This window comes from Bos javanicus, chromosome 11 (assembly GCF_032452875.1).
Source record: "Bos javanicus breed banteng chromosome 11, ARS-OSU_banteng_1.0, whole genome shotgun sequence".
Taxonomy (NCBI): domain Eukaryota; kingdom Metazoa; phylum Chordata; class Mammalia; order Artiodactyla; family Bovidae; genus Bos; species Bos javanicus.
Genome location: NC_083878.1, coordinates 101,770,663 through 101,790,241, shown reverse-complemented (window position 1 = coordinate 101,790,241; position 19,579 = coordinate 101,770,663). Strand labels below are relative to the sequence as shown.

At 44.7% G+C, this 19,579-nt stretch overlaps 1 protein-coding gene across 4 annotated transcripts in view; it reads left to right on the top strand.

Moving 5' to 3' along the window:
• MED27 (mediator complex subunit 27) overlaps nt 1–19,579 on the top strand; it is a 246,214-nt gene that overhangs the window by 134,141 nt on the left and 92,494 nt on the right. For all 4 annotated transcript variants that reach the window (XM_061433929.1, XM_061433926.1, XM_061433928.1 and 1 more), the window contains exon 4: nt 7,169–7,262. In XM_061433929.1, the coding sequence (XP_061289913.1) occupies nt 7,169–7,262 (94 nt within the window). The remainder of the gene's footprint in view (nt 1–7,168; nt 7,263–19,579) is intronic.

Here is a 19,579-nt window from a genome sequence, read left to right as displayed (position 1 = left end):
AGAGAGTGGAGGAATCTAAGCTGCTCTTCTTGTCTGTAACTCATCTGCTGCTTACGACTTCCCTCATAGCTCAGTAGGTAAAGAATCTGCCTGCAATGCAGGAGACCCAGGTTCGATTCCTAGGTCAGGAAGATCCTCTGGAGAAGAAAATGGCAACCCACTCCAGTATTCTCACCTGAGGATAGAGGAGCCCATTAGGCTATAGGCCATGGGATCTCAAGAGTTGGACACGACTTAGCGACTAGACCACCATCTGCTGCTTAGTTGCTTCAGTCATGTCTGACTCGGTGCGAGCCCATGGACTGTAGCCCACCAGCCTCCTCTGACCTTGGGATTCTCTGGTCAAGAATACTGGAGTGGGTTGCCGTGTTCTCCTCCAGGGGATCTTCCCAACCCAGGGATCGAAGCCACATTTCCTGCAGTGGGGTAGGCAGATTCTGTACCACTGAGCCACCACCAGCTGCTGCTGCTGCTAAGTCACTTCAGTCGTGTCTGACTCTGTGCGACCCCATAGACAGCAGCCCACCAGGCTCCCCCGTCCCTGGGATTCTTCAGGCAAGAACACTGGAGTAGGTTGCCATTTCCTTCTCCAATGCATGAAAGTGAAAAGTGAAAGTAAAGTCGCTCAGTCGTATCCAACTCTTAGTGACCCCGTGAACTGCAGCCCACCAGGTTCCTCTGTCCATGGGATTTTCCAGGCAAGAGTACTGGGGTGGGGTGCCATTGCCTTCTCTGCTGAGCCACCAGGGAAGCCCCCAACTCATCTGGTCTTCCTTCTTAATGTACAGTTAGAGAACAACCAAACTCCTTTTATAGACATGTCGATTCAATATTTTACAAACCTAAGAAGTTTGACCAAATTGGGAGGAGTGAGCAAGTTTGACCTAAGTTCCCAATCCTGTTTCTTCATCATATTGAGATTAATAGTTGGAGTTTCAGGCAATCTCATTCTCACAAAGTAATTAAACAAACCCCTTTCTGTTTCCACCCACCAGCAAAGTCCACTCGGTCTCATCATTTTTGGACAGGTGTAGAGGAAAATCTTAAATCAATTTCAGATGGTGTAAATTGCTCCCTTTTTGTTATCTCCTGGGCATCACCCTTTCCCCAAGAAGGTGGTTTATTAATCTATGCATCCCTAACTTTCAGGTTTTGTATGGGGGAGAAAATGAACAGCATGTGTTGTGTGCACCGTGTGGGGTAAATGCTATTTAAATATCTGGTTCGAGCTGCTAAGCATCTCACTAACACGGGATCACTGGCCAGAGTCCAGCTTTGTTGGTTGTTTTTTTTCTTTTGAGGAGGGGTCAGACTTTATAGAGAGCTAAGCCATCTGTCCAGCAAGTTATTTTAAGGCTTTAATGACAAATGCTTTGCCATGTATTTCATTGTGCAAGGGAGAGAACTAACATTTTACAAAACCGGTATCTTTGGAAATGTCTTCCACGTTCTGTCTTGCTATCGTTTGGGGGTATTGTGATCCCGATTTGGTAGCACGCATCTTTGTACTAATGTTTTTGCAGAATTAATTAGTTCATTAGAAGCAGCATTTGAAAACTGGCATGTTGATAACGCAGTGTACATCTTCAGAAGGCTCCTGCTTCCAGGAGGCATCGAGCTTCTCCTAAAACAGATGCAGGGGTTTTGTAGCCACGTCTTAGGCAGTAAGACTTGGAAGCGTCTCCTGCCTGCTTTGAGGTTGCTTCCGTGGGGCTCTATGGCTGCTGCTGGTAGTGATACTGCTGGCTAAGATGATGAACTCCTCAACACCTCAGATCTTCATCTGCTAAAGAGAACTTTGTGTTGAGTCGTTTCATAACTGCCCGACTGGTATTTGCATAGCTTACTTCGAATGTCCTGTCTCTTTCTTGGGCAAATATTTGAGGAGTGTCTGGTGGGTGCCAGGTACAGTTGGCCATGTGCTGGGATTCCGCCTTTCTAAAGAAGGCAGAAATGTGATTCCGTGGAGAGACCTGTTGGGGAGATAGACATTAAACAAATAATCACCCGGAAAAATTGCTTAATTACAGCTGGGACGGGAGACACAGAGAGGATTAAAAGGTGCCATAGAGATGAGATGAAGGCCACTGAGTGGTGGGGGGCCCAGCCCAAAGCTGAGCTGGGTGTGGGGTGGGGGGTTACCAGACGGATCCTCCAGGCAGAGAATGCAGAGCGCGTTGCAGGGCGCTGCGAGCTGCTGGGGTCATGGGGGGAGGAGGCGGGGCCAGACCAGCACCTGGACTTGGCCCTCCTAGGACTTGAGGTTGAGTTCACCGCTGACTTAAGCCTTAAGGGGTGATGCAGAAGGCAGGGGCTCTTTCTTTATAGAAGCACGGAGTTTCCGTAAAGCCGAGGTGTGACGTGGCTGTCAGGGAGGAAAGGTTTCCTTACTGTCAGGTGACCTCTACGGTCAGAGAAGTAGGTTTTTGCCTTTGTTGAAAAGATTAGCAGTGAGAGGCAGTAGTTTAAGAACAAACATTAACCTTGGGCTCCAACATGGAGCCATGACTTTAAGATAATCAGAGCTAGGAGATCCGGTGTGCCCCGTGCAGCATTCCAGTGCGTTCACTTGTGGGCTGATGAACATGTGTTTCTAAGATGAAGACGGCTTTATTGAAAAATACTACAATTTACCATTCAGAAAGGAACAAAGAGGAAAACCAGGCGCCTCATTCTAGAACAGGTCCAGAGCAGCTATTCTGAACTTGGGGTCCATGAATGGTCTTTAAGGGACCTATAAACTGCAGAAAATTGTATGGAAAACTGTGTGTAGACATGTATTTTTGTTTTCAGCACCTTCTGAAAGGAATCTGTGATCCAAGAAAGAGTTAAAAGCACCGATAAGCCGGAAGCCTAATAGTCTTTTATGTGTTTGCAGAAAGCCTTAGATTTCAGAGGAAGCGCCTGTATGTGGCTTCACAAGGCTCAAGACTGAAGGGGGGGAATTGAGTGAAGACGCTGGTCAGTGGGTTGGAAGCAGCCTGGTAGTCCAGTAGTGAGTGGGGCTGCCTTGTGAGCCGTGCTCCAGGATGGTGGACTTAAGCAGACCACCTCTTGGAGGTGTTGTTAAGTCCCTAGAGTGACAGGGACGTTGAGTAAGAGGACCTCTGGGGTCCCAGTGTTAATTCTCTGATTAAAGACACTTAGAGAAGGAGGCCAAGCTCCTTGAAGAAAATCAGAAGAGAGCAAGGTTTATAGGGCTTCAGAGATGAACGTTAGGAGCCTGAGAATGGCGTGATTGTTTGTGATGAAGCAGAGATGTGGCAAGAGTTGAGACTGAAACTTGGTGCTAAGGATGCCTTTGGAAACCCTGAGAAGGAACCGTCAGATGCGCTAAGGAAATTGAATCAGAAACCATTGAGAGTCTGACTGTAACGGGGGGAGGGCAGGCCAGGGAAACGGAATTCTCTTAATTGCTGAAAGATTCATTTTCTACCTGAAAATACTGAAGCTATGAATCACACCTTGATCTGAACCTGTGATTTCTAGGAGTTTATGTTTCTAAAAGTCTGGTTCTTGGCCCAGCCAGCCCGCGGATGGGCTGCGTGCTTCATGGAGGGAGAACGAAGCAGCTCTCTGTTTTCGAAAGGCCTCTGTAATGTAAATAGGAACAGCAATCTTTCCAAGTTATTACCCTGTTAACAGGTTGACAGATATGTGCAAATTGTGACTCACTGCTCAATTTGGCACTAAATTAATGTCGTTCCGCACCACGTCTGCTCAAGTGTAAACTAGTCACCGCTGCTGTGTTAGCGCTTATTTGCCTATATTCCAAAGGTAAAAATTAAAGTAATTCGATCCTGCCGCAGAGCGGAGTGGAACATATGGTGGTGTGTGGGAGGGCGGGGAGCGCACTGTTCCTACCTGTCCTGGCCCTTCACGCCCAGCTCTGCACGCACTGGCATGGCTGGCGGGGCACACCGGCCGGGGGATGCTGCCAGAGAGGAAACCAGGACCCCCTGCCAGGCCAGCCCCCAGCCCCGGCAGAAAGAAAATGTCATCTCCTCAGCCTCCAGCTTTTTAGCTCGCCGTTCCAAGCTTTCCTTATTTCTGTCAAGTCACTAGTGGTGGGTCTGCGTTTTGAAGGTTGGGTCTACTTGAAAATGAAATGTTTTGCTTCTTTGCTTCTAGGATTTAGACACTGTTTTCCTCAGTGAAAGATGCAGCTGACTTTTTCTCTTTTTGGCAAATACATAATGTCACCTGTAAAAAGGAAATTTGCATCTCCTTTATGTTAGGCACGGGAAGGAAAAACAGTCTCCTTGAAATGCATTTGTGCTTAATAAAATCTTTGGATCGAGCTTGCTGAGCTTTATCTGAGATCACTGGTTGGAGAGGGAACAAAAACTACTGCCCCAGACCTCTCTACTTCCCTGTGTCCACGTTAGATATTTCTCCTAGGAACTCTTTTTCTCCCTCCATGGCCTTCCTTTGCAAGTAAAGAGTTCACATATAAAGGATTCCAGAAATGGCCAGAAACATTTATCGTCTGCCCTTTCAGAACGCTGGCTCCTGCTGAAAGCAGGTCAGGTAGTTGGCTTAGTATCCTGGAAGTCTACACCCTGAACTTGGTTCTGGAATCATCACCTAGCCTATCTATCCCCCAAAGTTCTTAGCCTATTAGAGACACGAGTGTTCTAGAAAGTATTCCCTTCAAGGTGAACAGTACACGGGAGAGCAGATTAGGATACCTTTGTGCTGAAGTTCTGCACATTCATTTGCATTTTGCTGTCCAGAGCTATGATGGCTATTGATTGAGGATTCGTTCAGAAGGCATTGCCAGCCCCCCTCCCCATTAGCATATACTTAGCAATGACCTCCGTCCACACAGGACAGCAGGTTTTTGCTTCCTGCTGAGTCTGAAAGAACAGAGTTTAAGCCATACACATAGAGTTAGCAAAGAAGTATGTAAATGCAGAGATGTTTCCAGTGACCTGGTGTCAACTTTTGACATGAATCTTGCCACATGTCTTCCACCATCTCCAGAAACAGGAGGTAGTAATGAAAAATGTGTTCATTTCCTCCTCTCTTCATCTTTTCATCTCCTTGTAGCATTTAAGCTGAGAGCTGAGGTTGTGCATCCGGAAGCTGTAAATCTAGGAAGGACCATGGACATGATGTCTTTGTCAGTCTTCCTCTCAGCCATCCAGGAAAGATTGTTTCTTAACCGTTTTCAAAGTCCACAGAAATAGGGCCTTGTAGGGCCCTGCCTTTAAGCAGTACCTCTTACACCTCTTGTTCTTTCTGAGCTAGTTTGCTTTTTAATGCCACAACCTCCTCTTATGGTCCTTTCTCAAGGTGGAAGATGACTGTGTGGTACCTGAGTTTGTTAAAGTTATTTACATGCTTGAAGAATACGTTGAGTCTTCCTGCAGGCAGCCCTCTTCTGCAGGGGCAAGTAGCCTTGAAGGCTTCTCCACCTCTTTTCACACATCTTTGCTCTGGTCTTCCTAGCATCACTCCTCAGCACTGGGCCTTCTGGAGTTCTCCTCCTTTGTCAGCTTGAAGTCTAAAGCTGCATGGAGCATTCTCTAAGGAAAACCTGATAAGTTAATCAGCAAGATTACTTTCTAACTTCCCACAGTTGGTATGTTGATATTCACAGCATTGTGTTGTCTGCTCTCTCTTGTGAGCGCCAGGTTTCACACTAAAGTCTGTTCATGTTGCAAGTGGAGAGCTAATCTCTCTCTTTTCCCAAGAGAACATATCTTTTACATGTCCCTGATCTAATAGACATGTAATTTGTCATACCCGACGGGTATAAAATCAAATGTTAAAGCCTTAACAGGTAGTTTTGAGTCTCAGCTGTTGTGTTCTGCAGCCCCTTTGTGTCATGTGACTGTGGACAGTGAGCACGAGTGCTGCTGTGATTCTCCTCTCAGAGGGTCTGAACCAGACCCAGCCCTAGCTCTGCTCAGGCTGTGGGTTGGCATAGCCTCAGTGGGCTTCCACTGGGGTGGTGGAGGCGGGAGGGAGTCTTCCTGCAAAGAGAGGACATCTTTGCAGACTACCCATAATGCCCATGATAGTCCAGTGAGAGTGTTTATAATTTTTGAGGTTTTAGTGTATGCCACGCTGAGTGCTTAGTGTCGGTAATCTCAATGATTATTAAATCTTAAGAGATACAAGTTCCATTTGGGTCAGAAAAACAGAAGACTGCCTTTCAGAGGAATGTTTCCAGAAAAAAAATGTAAACTGATAGAGTGTCTGATATGTTTGACCATAGTGAGAGAAGTTTTAGAGTCAGGCAGAGAGTTTTAAGGGAAAAAATTGTAATAGGTACATAGAAAACTAATAAAAATTCAGTAAGACAAAAATAACTGTAAATTACCCATGAGCCACTGTGTGGCTCAGTTATTAAAAACATATGCAGATGGGATGTCCCTGACAGTCCAGTGGTTGAGACTTCGCCTTCCAAAGCAAGGGGTGTGGGTTCAATCCCTGGCCATGGAGTTAAGATAGTCTGCATGCCTCGTGCAAAAAAAAACCCAAAACATAAAGCAGAAACAATACTGTAACAAATTCAATAAAGACTTTTAAAAAATTCCCTTAAAAAAATAAGCAAATATTTTAGAATGTGAACAATAAATACTGATTTAAGCAAAAATTGTGATGTAATTTGAATTCATTAGCCGCAAACCAGAAAAATGGGAATGACTTCAGGTATTTAAAACAGAAGGAATTTAATCCAGAGAATTGACTGTTGAGGTGATTGAGATAAGAAGGAAACAGGAAACAAGAAGCAAGCAGAGGTGAGCAAAACAGGAAGCCACTTCCACCCCTAAACCAGGGGACAGAGGGAGGGGCCCTGTGGCCAGGAGGGCGGTGGAATTAAATTCTGATCTATAGAGGAAAGCCACAAGGTCATACCTTAAAATGAAAGACCAAGAACTGGCATTAAAAATACATCACATGGAAATGCGGAGGTAAATAGCAAAAGAAATCACTAAAAAAAAATGGATGGTTCTGGAAAACAAGAGGAGGAACTAGGGAGTCATATTTTTGCTAAAAAAATAAAAAATAAAAAAGCCTCATAAATCCCACTGGCCTTCTTAAAAATGCATTTCACTAATGAAAACTTAAACTGAGAAGAGAAGCCTCTGGTGCACTGTAGATTTTTCTCTCTCAGTTGGGGCTCCAGCTCTTACACATTGTTTCTTCCTCTCAGATATGTTGACGACGTGATTAGCCGCATCGACCGGATGTTCCCTGAAATGACCATCCACTTGTCCAGACCCAATGGGACATCCGCCATGCTTCTGGTAAGTTCTGTCTGACCTGTCTGTAGGGACATGTGCGTGTTTCTGTGTTGTTGGAGCTCAGGAATGGAAATTCAGTCCCAGTTAGATGGTGAAGAGTGTGTTTCTTCTCCTTACTGGCATTCTCTAGGTTAAAAATTCTGAATGCTGATTCCTTGCTTTTGAGTGAAATCCCAGAGCCCATCTAAGAGTTCCCAGACAGGAAGTACAGTGTAAGACTCCCTCACCTATCAGTTCATGAGTTTTGGTGAATCTGTTTTGTAGTATCCCAAAGGCAATGGAAATGCTCATCTGTTGGATCCTGCTGATAAAAACAGCCTCTTAAAACAAAAACAGGTTTTATAGGAAGTCATTTATAAAATTCATTCTGTATTTGAAGCAAGTGTCTGTGACCTTACCACTGACGGTTTCTGATTTTGTTGTTTCTGATGTGACTCTGCTCTGAGCAAGTTGGCCCTGTGACCTCACCACTGATGTTTGTATTTGCATAAATTCACCAAAGACAGGTGTGTTTGAGACTTCAGTGATGAGATGTTTTTCTGGTGCTCTGTGTCCTAATACACACTTGAAGAGCACAGATATTGAGGAGCCTCCACATTTGCAAAAAAGGAGAATTAACTGAGTGAGAGCAAGGTATTTGATGGTCATCATGGAGGCAAGCTTCAGGATTGAGTGTTTTTTACGTCTCGCCAGCACTGCTGCTCTGGGGCCTAGTGTGAATTTCTTGGACTTCAGCATTTTACTTTTGTGAACTTTTATAAATATCCAGTCACCCAGGATGAGTGACTATTCACTCAGTCCATTTACCTGAAGAGGACAGACTTATTGTGTGCGTAAATAACTTTGCTTGTTTGTGGCTATGCTGGGACTTCATCGCTGGGCAGACTTTTCTCTTGCTGTGGTGGGTGGGGCTGCTCTCTAGTTGCAGTGCGCTGGCTTCTCATTGCAGTGACTTCTCTCGTTACAGAGCACAGGCTGTAGAGCACGAGGGCTTCAGTAGCCGTGGTGCATGGGCTTAATTGCTCCAAGGCATGTGGGATCTTCCAGATCGGGGACCGAAGCCATGTCTCCTGCACTGGCAGGCGGATTCTGCACCACTGAGCCACCAGGGAAGCCCCTCTCTTAAGAGGGGGAAAAGACATAGGATTATTAAATGGGTGGGATTTCATGTGAGAAAAAATTAAGTGACATTCATCTGGGTGACATGCTACTTTTGTTTAAAATTCTTCCAGTTAAAAAATACAGTGAATGAGATAACATGGTGTTCTTTCACTCGAAAAAGAAAACAGTTTGTACCTGTCTACAAAACATGCGGTATTTTCTGCCCCCTGTTAAAGGTACAGATTGTCTACATGTTAAGATCCTCTAAACCCAGCGGCCAAAACATAAATCCTGCTCCCAGGATGCTTGACAGGGACCAAAGAGTTAATGAAGATAAAAACGAAAGTGTCTGCAGCGAGATAGGTTTGCTCAGATTATTTCTGGGTCGTTGGGCTTCCATTTCCTGATGAAGGTAGGAATTTGGCGTTGATGGGAATGAGCAGAGAGAACAGGATTCTGGGTAAACAGGGTTAAGATATTAGAGTTACTTCCACGTGAGAGAGTGGGCTTTTATTTCACCGTGACCTGTCAGACTCATCTGCTTTCTCACCAAGCTTCTGTTTTAATAGGCTGATGAGAGTTTAGGGGCTTGAGTCAAGGGCAGAATTCTATTTTATACACACCATTTTGACTGCCATGAGTGGCTAATTCAGATCACTGTGCATCTGGCCAGCTAGCTGTCATCTTCCCCAGTTGACATGGGAATTCACACAAGGTGGGGCCTATTTACAGGAAGAGCACTGGGTGATCTGATTCAGAATCAGATTGCCAGGTGGATAATCATACTTTTAACATGATGGCTTTATTTGGCTTTTACTTTTAAAAGATGGTATTTTATTAGATGGCAGGTTTCTGTTCCACTGCTGCCACCCACGTCTCTGAGGTCGAAAGGAATTTTCCCTGGGGTGGAGAGCAGGACCGGGGGCTGCCACCTCCCCTCCTACCCTTGCCAGTCGCCTCTTCCCTGGGGCGGTGGAGGAGGTGTGGGGCCCGTGCTGTAGGCAGTGGGGAACCACTGCATGAAGTTCAGGCAAGAGGTCAAAGCTGTTTTCTGGAGCGTCTTCTGAAGTGAGCTTTGTGAATCTGGGAGGCAGGTACCCTGAGAGTTTGGGAGGCAAGTGAGATTGAAGGGGAGGCCAGCCAGGCTTCCGTGAGTACAGGCAACAGAAGCCTCCTCTGATGAACTTAAAGACGAAAAGCCTTGCCTTTTGTCTTTGTTTTGCTCTTTACTGATGCTGGCTGGTCACAGACATGAAGATAGAGCTGCTCTGTCAGGAAGAAGAGAAAGCAGGATGGCTCCAGGGTGTCAGGAGCAGGACTGCATCCCTGGGGACCCTGTGGCCCAAGTGATTGGGCATCAGCTGCCTTCCATCCTTTTGCCCATGCCTGTACTCATGCATCCAGGGAGAACACTGCCGCTGGCCTAACCTGGGGTTGGGGGGGGGGTCCTGCTTTGGTAGGCCCCCAGAACCACCGTGGAGTAGAGGGGGTCATTCCCCCCAGGGAAGGGAAGCAGGGCCAAGAAAGCAGCAATCGCTGACACAGTAAGTGTCCCCGTCCCTGAGGAGGCTGGGGTTTACCTAGCCTCATCTCCTCTCACCCTCATCATGCCCTCGAGGGAGGCAGCACCGATTGTTTTCATTTTACAAGTGAGGAACCCAAGGTGGTGGTTTCTCCTGGGTCGTGGGGCCAGGACACTGCTCCCAAGCCTCCAGGATGCTCCTTGCTCCCATCCCTGATTGTAGTTCATGGTGGTGCTGAGTGAGATTTGGACGACCGGGGGACTTCCCTGGTGGTCCAGTGGTTAAGACTCCAAGCTTGCACTGCAGGGGGCACGGATTCAATCCTTGGTCAAGGAACTAAGATCCCACATGCTGCACAGTGTGGCCGAAAAAAAAAAAGAAAAAAAGATTTGGATGACCAGAATTACCAGGCAGGTAATTTTTCCTTATTATTTTTTAAGTCATGTCATTTGTATGTCAGTTATAAAGTCTAATGTTGAACACCTGAGCTCACATCCAACCTAAGAAGCAGAGTATAACCAATGTGCTCTTCTCTTCAACCCCCACCCTTCCCAACAACATCACCACCATCCTGATAATCATCTCCTCTTCCTTTTCTAAGTGTGAGTTACCACGTGGACATGTATCCCCATATGTATCCCCGAGTAACGTATCATTGAGTTCTGTTGAATTTTGAACTTTATAAGAACAATATCATATTGTGTGATTGTTTCTAACATGCAGCCATGTTGGTGGTTGTGTGTGACAGTCTGATCATCTTCTTGGTTGTGTGATGGTTCAGTCTGTAACCATGCACACTTTATTCTTTCTCCAGTCACTGTGTGTTTGGGTGGTTTCTGGTTTTGCTTTTTAAATAATGGTAGTATAAGGACTTCCCTGGTGGTGCAGTGGATAGGAGTCTGCCTGCCAATGCAAGGGACACAGGTTCGATCCCTTTTCCGGAAAGATCCACATGTTGTGGGGCCGCTAAGCCCGTGTACCGCAACTACTGATGCCTGCGCGCTCTAGGGCCCGTGAGCCACAGCTACTGAATCCTGTGCGCCCTAGAGCCAGCGCATCGCGACTGCCGAGCCTGAGTGCTGCGACTCCTGAAGCCCATGCTCCTAGAGCCTTGCCCCACCAGCAAGAGAAGCCACTGCAATGAGAAGCCCACACACACAGAGATCCTCTGCAGCTAGAGAAAGCCCGCACGCGGCACCGAAGACCCAGCGCAGCCAGAAATAAGTTAAAGAAATAAATAGAGCCGTGTGTATGTGTCAAAAGTAAATAAATAAATAATGCTGGCATGAGCATTCTTGTACATACACCGGGATATATTTTTAAGCTTTATCCCAAGCCATTGAGCCAGTGCAGACCCCTGTCTAGCAGAGGAAGGGGCATGTTGGGAGCACTGGAGTAGATAGTTTTTTCCAAAAGTCACACAACTGTAAGATATAGTGGTGTGCTGCCCACTCTGCTGTACACATCAGTCCAGAAATGACTAGTTAGTAGCCTGACCTCCATGATCAGCCTGTTCCCTGGTTTTGTCATCAGTATAGATCTCTTCTGGTTTTGGTATGTGAGTGCAGAGGGGCTTTTGGATTTTTTTTTTGTGCACGCATGGGGAAATGGCATAAAGTCACTGAAGTCTAGAGCATTCCGTGAACAAGAGGCAGGCTTGGTGACCCCGTTTGGTTTCCTCCTTCAGCAGGCAGTCCCTGCCAAGAAGCAGCAGAGTGCCTTAGATCTATAGACATCGGTTCCTGGGAGTCCCAACCTGTCATCATAGCTTCTTTACAGTGTAGGAGGGGAAAGGAAAAAATGAGGGCTGTATATAGAAAAGGTGCGTTGTAAGGCAATTTGGGATCAATGTGGCTCCTCTAAAAGCTCAGCCTGCCTTTCCTTGTCCTGGAGGCATCAGGCTTCAGAGCCTGTGAGACTTAGGAGCAATCACTTGTGGGCCCGGGCTCTGTGCTTGACCTGGAAGCCCAGGCACACACCTGCTGATGGACCCACGGGGAGCAGGGCACAGGAGACAGGGTGGAGGAGAGAAAGGGGGACCGACAGAGGCGGAGTCAGGGTTCGCTGTGTGACCCCACGAGCGACACAGAAAAGCGTCCTTCCCTTCTGAGTGTGTCAGTCTCTCCCCACTGCTGCAAGGAGGACCTGTTGCTTAGGGGAGATGGAGCAGGCCTCAGTACTAGCCTGCTTCCAGAACTCTCCGGGCAGTTATCATCTGAACTGCTCCTGGCGTCTCTGTGAGCCTGGGGTCACCGACTGGAGCCTGGACAGCCCAGTCGTGGCTAATGCGAAGTCTAAACTTTCAGCCTCTTACGTAAGCCTTAATTGCTGTGGCCGGCTCTGTTCGGGGGCTGTTTCATGTTGTGTAAGTTAATAACTTATGATACAATGAATCCTGCTTCCGTTCTTTGAAGAGATGAGCTCAGTCATCCAAAAATAAATCTAGCTCTGTTGATATTTAGTTTCAGTTAATCTACCGCCTAACATCCCATTATTAATTTCTTCAAACAGTCAAAATATTGTAAGAGCTTAACTGAGTCAGACTAGAACAAGCAACTGGCTCCTTTCGGCATTTAAAATATTAATCCACAATGTTTTACTGATCCACTAGGTATGAAAATGCAAGAGAAGGAAAAAATGAACCTTCAGCCGTGATATTTGGAACATACCTTAATATCTTATAAATTAATCTTTCTTTATATGTTACATGGTTTGCAGCAGATAAAACTCATTTATCAGTCTCTTTAATGTGCATTTTTACCAACCTTCAGTTTCTTTAGCATATTCGTGCCTTGTTTTTGAATGATACATCTGTTTTAAACCGTGAGACTCATCGTCTTATTTTGCTGTATCCCAAGCTCTCTGAAATGGGAAAGACCATTGAACAGCCAAACTGCTTAACTGTTTAGGGCATTGATTCCTCTGCTGGGTTCAGTAGTTCTCAAACTTGAGAGGTTCAAGAGTCACCAGTGTAGTTTGTGGACAATGCATATTCCTGGCAGGATGCCCAGAAATTCTGATTCAGTGGCTCTGGGGTAGAGCCCCAAAGCCGCATTCCCCACCCGTGTCGGGTCGTCTTGGAGCTCGTTTCAAACAGCATGATGTTAAACCATGGTGCCCTTGGAGTTCCAGTGAAGGTGGGCCTTTTGGGTAAGTCCCAGATCAAGCGTCAGGCTCTTTTGTGAGCTAGGTTGCTAAAGCATTTGTGTATTTACTCAGTAACCTGAGCATCAGGGAGGAAGGCGTAGTTCTGGGTTCTGTTCAGCACTGACCACCATCCCTGCTCTCAGGGCACTTGCATTGCACTCACGGGTGGGAGACCAACCAGGCATTGTATAATATGCTGGCTGTGGGGATCTGGGGGAGAACAGGACAGGGGGTGGAGAGAGACAGAGGGCGTGGTGTGGGGAGCAGAAGCAAACAAAACTACAAAAACTGTGGCAAGTGAGGTGAGCCGGGAGCTGGGCCCAGGAGAGGCAGCACAGCATCAAAGACCCAAGCCCAGGCCAGTGGGCGTGTTCAGATCACACCCAGGAGGCCAGGCAGCCAGAGTGCGGGCAGAGAGTGAAGACAGGGAGGAGGCAAGACGTCCTCACAGACTGTGGTCGGCTGGGCAATTGACTCTAAGTTTTAACTTCAGGTTAAAGTCAGTCATAATCCTTAATTGATCACACTGTCATCATTGATCCAGACATGGCTCATTCATATTTATTTAATAATATACAAATAATATTATAAAATAATGTTTTATATTATTATTAATTAATATTATTGTTTATGGTAATATTATAAAATAATAAATCTACCACCCAGCCTCAGAGCTAGAACATTATCTGCAACCTGCACCCCTGTGAGGGCCCCTCTGCCCACCCCGCCCACCTCTGTCCTGTAGGAACTGTTATCCCTTCATATTTGGTCATTCTCTTTCCTTTTATGACGGAGGGTTTGACACAAATATATGTATTTCTAAATATGTGTGCGTGTGTGTATATATATAATGTATCCTTTTTTTTGGCCTGCCAAAGGGGGCTTAGTTGCATCATGCAGGATCTTTTGTTGCGGTGCGCGGACTCTAGTTGTGGCATGCAGGCTTCGTTGCTCTGCAGCATGTGGAATGTTACTTCCTTGACCAGGGATCAAATCTGAGTGTGGCAAATTTTGGTAATTTTTAAATTTGGGTGAATATTAGTCACTCTGTCTTCCTTTATGTTTGAAAATGTTCACACTCAGAAGTGTTATGAATGGTTATTTAAATTTAGGTCTCTCTACATATCCTCCAAAGAGTATGGAAAAGCAGAAACAAATAAGACTACAAAACCACACCTTAAACATGACCAAGAGACCAGGAATGCCCACACTCCAAATCCTGTGTAAGTAAAAAGCAAGCACATCCTAGTGAGCTGTTGCTTGCACACCTGTTAGCTTTCCTGAGGGAAAATATATCTTATAGAAGAGTATATACATGTGATGGCATTACATGACATTTTAGGATGGACCAAAACAAGGTGAATAAAAATCAGAACTGTGTGTGTGTGTGTGTGACCGGAACCCCCACCCCCTCACCAGAAGGCATAGAGCAGACACAGATTGGGAGGGGCATGAGGAAATGGTGGTGGTAGTGAAAGTGTTCTGAATTTTTATAACATGTGATTTATGTGGCTGTATGCAGTTGCCAGAGTTCAGAGAATGGTGCTTTCTAAAGATTTATGCTCTTTACTGGAGGTAAATTTTACCTCAGAAGATACTGTTTTAACTAACTCTAAGCTGCCTAATGGCATGCTTGCTTTCGTGTTTAGGGATGAACTGTACTAATGTCTGCAACTTTCAAACTCTTCCAAAAACTAAAATAGATGGCCAGACAGATGAGTATATATGTTAGAACAAAATGATAACAGTTGTGGAATCTAGCTCATGAGGATACAGGTATTCATCTTAAAATTCAATTTTTGCGATATATAAAGTTCTTTGTAATAAAATGTTAAAGGAAATAAATACTTCAACTAAAGAAATGCCACCCCCAAGGAAACAAACACCACAAAGCAGAAGGAAGCTATTTAACACAGACAGCACTCTAAACTGGCTTTAACATCCTCAAGCATTTGGAGAGGCAACAAGACAAACCCTTATATCAGGAATCCAGAAATCAGAAACAGGCAAAAAGATGAAGAAAAGAGATGGATTTACTGTACAGGAAAAATGATAAAATTCTATCTGAAATTAAGGCTAAATCTCAAGATGCTCAAGGAAGAATAGATTCACATGAGATTTAATAAAGGGCATTGAAGAAAGGCTGAGAAACAGCCAAGAGAGAAAAATAAGGTAAAGAACGAAGTAGAAGGGTTCACAGAAAGTGGTTCAAATGAAACCCAGGGAAGAAACAGCATGTACATAATTGGAGCCCGTGAAGAAGGAAAAGGAATTAATGGAACAGAAGCAATGTGTAAAGCTGCAAGCTAAGAATTCCTACAAATGAAAAGTCTACATTTGCACAGTGAAGTGTCTCACTGTGTACTTAGGACACTGACCAACAACAATCAAGTCTGAGAGGTCTTCTAGTAATGCTAGCTGACTTTAAAGATGAAGAACAAATCCTCAAGGCTTCCAAGCAAAAACAAAAACATAACTTACAGGCGAAAGATTTAAACTGGCGTCAAATGTCTTGAAAACAGTATCCAAAGCAAGACATCAACAGAGCAGCATTTTCAAAGAAATTGTGAATCAAAGATAAATGTGTCTTTCAAGTATTGAAGAAAAACCATTGTAAATACACAAGCATTCTGTACCCATTAGCCAGTCTCAAGGAGTCTTCCGGACAATGAGATTCATGCTCCAAAGAGATGAATGGGAAAACTTCAGCCTAAGGACCAAGAGTGAGTGTGTAATGTATTTAATTGTTGAGATAAGATGAAAACAAAGGTCATGATGAGGCCAAAGTATTAATATATAAATGTTATGTGTTCTAATACAGTAGAAGTAATCTAAGCAAAAAATAAGGTAGGGGATAAAGATGAAAGTAAAATGAACTCTCTGATTGCTAGGTATGTAATAGATAAGACTATTAAAAATTGACAAAATGCTAAAATGATATCTAAGAAAAGGGGAATATAAGGGCTTTAAAATGTTATAGGTACAAAGATAAGCATGAGAACAAATATACAAACATTCCTAAATACAAACAGAATATACAGTGGAGAAAAGATAGTCTCTTCCATAAGTGGTCCTGAGAAAACTGGACAGCTACGTGTAAAAAGAATGAAATTAGAACACTTCCTAACACCATACATAAAAATAAGCTTAAATACAATCAGTCAGTGAGTGAGCAAGCAAAGAAAACATCACTTAGAGAAAAAGCAGCGTTGTAAATATGAGGCACATAGTAACTGTACTGTCGTGTGATCATATTGAGACCACATGTATCAGTCATATCAGTAAATGTGAACAAATATGATACAGTCATTAAAAGATTTCATTCTAGTTGATATTAAAGTTCATATGTAAAAGAAGCATGCAAGAAAGAATGGAAAAGCACAAAAGCTACCAGGAAACTTACCCTATCGGACATTGAAGCATACTACAAAGCCTCTATAATTAAAGCTGTATGGTGCTGACTCATGGCTAGATAAACAGGCTGGTAGAATAGACTATAAGTAAATTCTACTTCTAGAATCAAATTGACCTTATGGACTATAGCCTGCCAGGCTCCTCTGTCCATGGAATTCTCCAGGCAGGAATACTGGAGTGGGTAGCCATTCCCTTCTCCAGGGGATCATCCCGACTCAGGGATCGAACCCAGGTCTCTCCTGCATTGCAGGCAGATTCTTTACTGCCTGAGCCACCAGGGGAGCCTGAAGTAGATTCAATTACATAAAAATTTAGCATGTGATAAAGGTACTACCTAAAATCAGTAGGACCTCTACCATAAAAAAGGAAAAAAAACCCAACATAACAAAGTCTAAAGACAGCTGACTTGCTGGGACGTGTATCATAGATACAGGACTAGTAAAGCTAGTCTTACGAAGGGTAGAAACTCTTACAAAGGGTAAAAGACCAAAAATGGAGTGGAAAATGAGGAAAGGAGACAGTCCCCCGAAAAGGGATAAAAATGGTACTTAAACATAGGAAAAGACGTTCAACCGTACCCATAATTAGAGAAATGCAAATTAAAACTGCTCTGAGGTACGGTTTCTCACCTACCAGATTTGCAGAAATTAAAAAGTATAACAACACATTCTGTCGGTGGACCTGTAAGGAAACAGCCAGCGTTGTACGTTGCTGGGGGGAATGCAGAGTGGCACAACCACTTTGGAGGGGATTTGGCGACGTGTGATAGAATGACGTGTGCGTGTACCTTCTGACCCAGCAGTGCTACTAGGAATTCACCCTGAAGACACACCTCCAACAGTGTGAAAATATACACGTGCTCAGGATTATTAATTGCACCTTGTTTGTAGTTGCAAAATACTGGAAATAACCGTAATCCCAGTGCAGGGGAAAGGGATTGAATAAATACAGCTGCACAATGGAGCCACCCGTTTCTTTTTTCCATCTTTAAAAAAAAGAATAAGAAGGACCTTTATGACTCATTTGAAGTGATTTCTGGGGCACATTAAGAGAAAAAAATCAAAGTGTAAGAGGGTCCTTAATATGCTTTCTCTTTTGTAAGAAAGGAGATTAAAAAAGAAAAATACCCTTTATCTTATTTGTAGAGGAAACACACACAAAAGATGATCAATTGGAAACCAGTTGATAGAGTGAGCGGGTGGCAGTAGGTAGGATGGGTGTGTGAAGGGAGGGGGCGTTTCTCCGAGAACGTCGTGTTACATGGTTTTGACTTTTAGAACCATGGTAATGTTTCACATATGCAAAAAAATAAATAATCGACCAGAGTGGATTAAAAAAAAAAAAAGGAATGCAGATAGAAATAATAACTTAACTATATTTCAAATGAATAATGTAATCGCACTTTGGGGAAGGGATAGAGATGGAACCCTGGTAACCTTTGAACACAGCATTGTGACTCCAGATTCTTAGACTAAGGATTGTTAGACCTTGTGAAGAAATACTGAAACTCCTGGTACTTTGCCAGTTTTTCAGAGAGGGTATGGGTTAACAGTTCTGAAGCCGCTCTGTGTGTATTCTTGGATTGAGCAAATAAGGAAATCAATTGCAGATAATGGAAACCAAACTTCTCCCTTTTGCAGAGGGACATTATTTAAAAACAAAAAAAGGAAAAGGAAAGTGCTAGAATAAGCCCTTGGTATTGGATTGAAACCAGAAGTATCAGTGTGAACTAATTGTTTTGAATATGTACATGCAGATAGATCTAGAAAGAGATACAAGCGTGTGCACACATACCCCTGTGCACGTGTGTCCCACTCTGTCTGCTGAGGTCTACAAGCGTGGAGACTCTAGGAACCATGAGTGAATCTCTTTTCCCCATCTTAGTTTCTAAACGTCATTCTCACTAATAAGAACCAGGCTCCTTGGAGAAATGGCTGCTTCCAAGACAGGGACAGAGAAAGGACAGGGTGAACTAGAATATCTTCTCAGGCCAGAGCGAGGCGAGTGCTCACAGAACGACGAGGGCGTGTGCCCTGGACACAGAAGCCAGTTTGGCTCCTGGGGGCCACGCCTGGGCCCGTTGAGCACCAAGGTGGACGTGACGGTCATGGATTGCAGTGCTCAGAAGCCATTGTAGCCCATGTGTTGTCCACGCTGATTTAAATTAATAAAGCAGTAGAGAAACAGGAGGTGTTTGTATCACATAAAAATAGCCACAGGAAAGCCATTCCTTCAGGAGAACATGAACTAGTAAATGCAGAAGGACTTAGCAAATTTGGCAGCCACCATAGTAATAATTGCTTTACATAAGAATCAAGAATTACCAGTGAGTGCTAAAATTCATGGGTAAAAGGTTGATGACAGCCAGTGTGAGTGTGGGTGTGCACGTGTGTGTGTGAGTATGTGAGAGAGAGAGAGAGAGACAGAGAGAGAGTAGGCCCACGGTCTGTTTAAAGGGAAACTCGAGTAGTGTGTCCTCTGCGCTCAGCCCCATCAGCGGCTCCATGTCACTCCAGTAGAGGCCCCCGTCCTTCTGAGTCTCTGGTTCCACCTTCAGTCTCCCCCGCCTGCTGGACACTCTGCTGCCTTGGGGCTGGCCTCATTCCTCACAGCCTTCGAGGTTTGCTCTGGGGTCGCTTCTCCGTGAGACCTCTCCTGACCAGGATGGGCTACTCCTGCCCCCTTATCTGCTTGAATGTCCTTTAATTTTTTTAAAATAGTTCTTTTTACTTTCTAAGACAGTACCTGATTTTCTTGTCTGGTAGAGCCTCGCAGCTTGCCGGATCTCAGTTCCCTGTCCAGGGGTTGAGCCCAGGCAGGCCCTTGGCAGTGACGGTGGAGAGTCCTAACCACTGGACCACCAAGGAACTCTCTGGGCTTATTGTCCCTTATCCGTTTCCTTCGGAAAGACTGTGAGCTCCACAGGAGAGAGATCGCGTCTTGGTTCACTGATGTGAATCGGTGCCTGGTGCATAGTAGGTGCTCAGTAAGTGTGTGCTGACTGAACATTTGTTCACTTTCGTGTGTGTGTCTATAAAAGGAAACTGAACAGAGAGGTTTCCTAAAACACTGAGATGAGCTGTTAGGGGCTGATGTGAGCCTGGAGTAGACGGCGTCGCGGGAAGTGGGCGTGCA